The 3,644-nt window shown below is 55.7% G+C and overlaps 1 protein-coding gene across 1 annotated transcript; it reads left to right on the forward strand.

Moving 5' to 3' along the window:
• Window positions 1-91: 91 nt before the first annotated feature.
• Window positions 92-2,852, forward strand: WNT11 (wingless-type MMTV integration site family, member 11; the record flags this gene model as incomplete). The annotated part of the gene is made up of 4 exons (XM_010157997.1): window positions 92-327; window positions 723-1,000; window positions 1,641-1,933; window positions 2,678-2,852. Coding segments are annotated over 4 exons (982 nt in total), but the record flags the coding sequence as incomplete, so codon positions are not given.
• Window positions 2,853-3,644: the final 792 nt, after the last annotated feature.

Here is a 3,644-nt window from a genome sequence, read left to right on the forward strand (position 1 = left end):
CCCGGGGTGGGCTGCACCCCCTCTCCGGCTGGGTCCCTGGAGGGGTGCCTGTGGGCTCCTCACCCCGCTGACACCCCTCCTCTCCCCACAGCGGGCTGACAGAGCACGGCAGCGGGGTGGCCTGGAATGAAAGCCACCACTGCCGGCTGCTTGCCGGGCTGGTACCCGACCAGTTCCAGATGTGCCGGAGGAACCTGGAGGTGATGCACAGCATCGTTCAGGCTGCCCACCAGACCAAGAGCGTCTGCCAGAAGACCTTTGCAGATATGAGGTGGAACTGCTCCTCCATCCAACGTGCCCCCAGCTTTGGCCCTGACCTGCTGAAAGGTAAAGGATGCTTCGTCTGCTGTGTTTGTGCTCCTCTTTTTGCCCCACGTAGCTTTCCAGGCAGGCAGCGCTTTAACGTACAGCGCTGCTGTTCAGCTGGTGGGTGTCGATATTGGAGAAACTGGCTGCCATTACACTGGTGTTAATCCTAGGCAACTGAGATCTGCAGGAGATGACAGACAGTAACCTACGTTTCAAACAAAACCAGCTGCTAGAGGCTCCAGAAAAAAGGGGGAGGAGGTGGGGACACAGGCTGTACACTGACAGGGCAGTGTAATAGGTGACAGGTTAAAAATACAGCAAAAGAAAAAAAAACCTCATTTGCATCATGAGACCTGTGAGAGGAGCGTTTGGCTGGACAGGGAGAAAGGACATCTCCCCCGTCTTCTTCCCAGGAACCCGGGAATCTGCCTTTGTCTACGCGCTGGCTGCCGCCACTGTCACACACTCCATCGCCCAAGCCTGCACCTCGGGAGAGCTCCCTCTCTGCTCCTGTGGCTCCATCCCCTCGGAGGTCCCCGGGCCAGACTTCAGATGGGGTGGCTGTGGGGACAACCTGCGCTACGGTCTCCAGCTTGGCGCCGCTTTTGCCGATAGTCCTTTAAAATCCATCAAGCTGGGGACACAAGCGCTCAAGGCCGTGAATCTGCACAACAACGCGGCGGGTAGGCAGGTGGGTATGGTGCCCACCATGGCTTGCTGCAGCCCAGCACACCTTACAGCAGCCTGGGGGGCAGAGGTGCCTAATGTAAGGCAGCAGACTCCCAGCCAGGCTGTTGGGATGCTGTTCTTAAATTCAGGAGGCAACTAAATGGTTAAAATGGAGTTTCCTGTGTTTGCAGAGACATCCCCCACTGCTAACCCCCCTCCAAACATCCTTGCGCCCTTTCCACAACTAGCACAAGGTATTTGCCACTTCACACCTGTACTTCCAGCACTACTTTCCATCGCTCTCATGGGAAGCAGAGACCCATCCTGCTCTGTTCCAGTGGGGCTCCCCAGCCCTGTGGAGAGCCGTGGGGTTGTGTGCTTTCATGTGCTCATGTTCCCCAGGTTGAGGACGTGGGCATCCTGCTCCTGTGTTGGCCAGGGCAGCCTCCAGAGTTAGTTCCCCAAGGGTTAGGTTCTTATCACAAGGTGAATGAAGCGAGGCTGAGTCCTCGATTGCCCCATTATATTCATTTACGGTGCCAGTAAGTAGTTGAGCTCTTTCATCTCTTGAAATTTCCCATGGATGCTCTTGCAAACCAACCAGTAGGGTGGGTACTGGGAGAAAACAGAAGCAAATTCACCTGTTTTCCTGTTCTCTGCAGGTGCTGAGTGACTCCCTGGATACCAAGTGTAAATGCCATGGGGTTTCAGGCTCCTGTTCGGTGAAGACCTGTTGGAAGGGACTGCCAAACCTGGATGAAATTGCCTCTGATCTCAAGTCCAAGTACCTGGCAGCCATCAAGGTGACCCACCGGCTCATAGGGGCCAGAAAGCAGCTGATATCCAAAGAAATGGACATCAGGCCAGTGAGAGAGACGGATCTGGTTTATCTCATCAACTCTCCTGACTACTGCATGCCAAATCTGCACCTGGGGTCTCTGGGGACACAGGATAGGTAAGAAACAGCTGCAAATACACTCTCAGCCTCCCATTTTACGAGTGTCTGTACCACTGGGTTTGAGAGCATGCTGCGGGAAGCTGGTGTGGGTGCGTGGTCCCCGGTTCGATGGGGACACCACAGGGACTTCTTCAAAACCTTTGCATCTTTAAGTCCCGAGGGCAGGAGGGCAGATGTCGTTCTTACAGAGCTATGCAGGTGTAAAAGCAAGGGCAGTTAGGAGTCAGAAAGGGAACTATCACCTCTCCCTGCCAGCCTCTGGTTGCTGCCTGCCGGGAACCAGAGCAGTTCAGTAGTCCCTGGAATCTGCGGTGCTTCCCAGATGTCTTATTTCTGGAGAGATTGTGGGTTGGTGTGTGGGGAGTTTTTAGAGGGATAGGGAAGCATCGTTTGAAGGCTCAGCCAGGGTTGCCTCAGGGCTGTGAGTCGCAAACCCTACTAGATTTATCAGGAGCAGAAGTTCCTGGTCCTAGCCATCCACCCTTCTTTCTCCATGGGAAGTTCCTGCCCCCAGCGTGATAGACTGAGCGTGCCCAACCTCAGCCACGGCTGCTCACACACTGTCACTCTAACATCAGCTGACGTAACCCCAGTTTGCAAGCAGATCCATGCACCTTGCTGCCCCTGCTATGGGCACATCAGCCCTGGGAGGAGGCCAGGGCAGGGCTGCAGTTGCTACCACCGTCACATGTGGGCAGGTACGCTTGCTCAGCTCCCGCTTGTGCATCCTCCTCATGACAGGCCGTGCAACAAGACCTCCACGGGCAGCGACAGTTGCAACCTGATGTGCTGCGGCCGTGGCTACAACACCTACTCGGAGGAAGTGGTGGAGCGGTGTCACTGCAAGTATCACTGGTGCTGCTACGTGGTGTGCAAGAAGTGTCGGCGGAAGGTGGAGAGATACGTCTGCAAATAACCCAGAGGTGTCACGGCAGGAGGGAGGACTCGTGCGCTGGTATCTCCGGGGCAGAGCTGGAGACCAAGCGCCAATGGCAAGGGATGCTCCGAGGTACGGCAAGAAGGGGTTTATGCGGGAAGCTTGGACTCCCACATTACGATGGAAGACCTCAAACTGAGAGATGCCAGGAAGCCTAAGACCAGAGGCCGACCTCTGCTCCATCTCTCCAGAGCAAGACAAAGGGCTGCCCTCCTGCAGCTGATCGGGAGTGTCCAGCCCTCTGTCTCCAGCTGGGGACAAACCATTTATCACTCCACATGCACAGCCCTTGTCTTCAGGAGTGAATGGGGAGATGGGGCTGCCATTGTTCCCTTGCAGGAGGTTTCTGACAGTGGCCTGAAAGCCAGGAGTGATGGATGGGATGGAGGGAGAGATTCGCCCATTGGGAGAAGGCTTCAGGGAAAGAAAGCTTCTTTGGGTGAAGGGGTCATGGGCAGCTCCTTTGGGAGCAGGTTTCTGATGTGGGCTCACCCAACACCGCTGAGTGTTCCTTCTCAGGGGCAAATGCCAGTCCAGTGCCCTTTGCAGCATCTGAAATGATGACCAGGCTCAGACACAGGCAGAACTAGTTATTGCTGCAGGAGACAGAACTCATCAATCCTCTCCACGACTTGCATGGAGGTTGCTGCTGTTCTCACAGTAATGAGCCTTCATCTGTGACTGATGACAGCAGGCAGACCTAGGGACAGGAGTGGTCCCGGAGGCTGCCAAAGCAGGGCAGCACGGCAAAACTGCACCTAGCAGCCTTGT

Source organism: Eurypyga helias, unplaced genomic scaffold (assembly GCF_000690775.1).
Source record: "Eurypyga helias isolate BGI_N326 unplaced genomic scaffold, ASM69077v1 scaffold19648, whole genome shotgun sequence".
In the NCBI taxonomy this organism is placed as follows: domain Eukaryota; kingdom Metazoa; phylum Chordata; class Aves; order Eurypygiformes; family Eurypygidae; genus Eurypyga; species Eurypyga helias.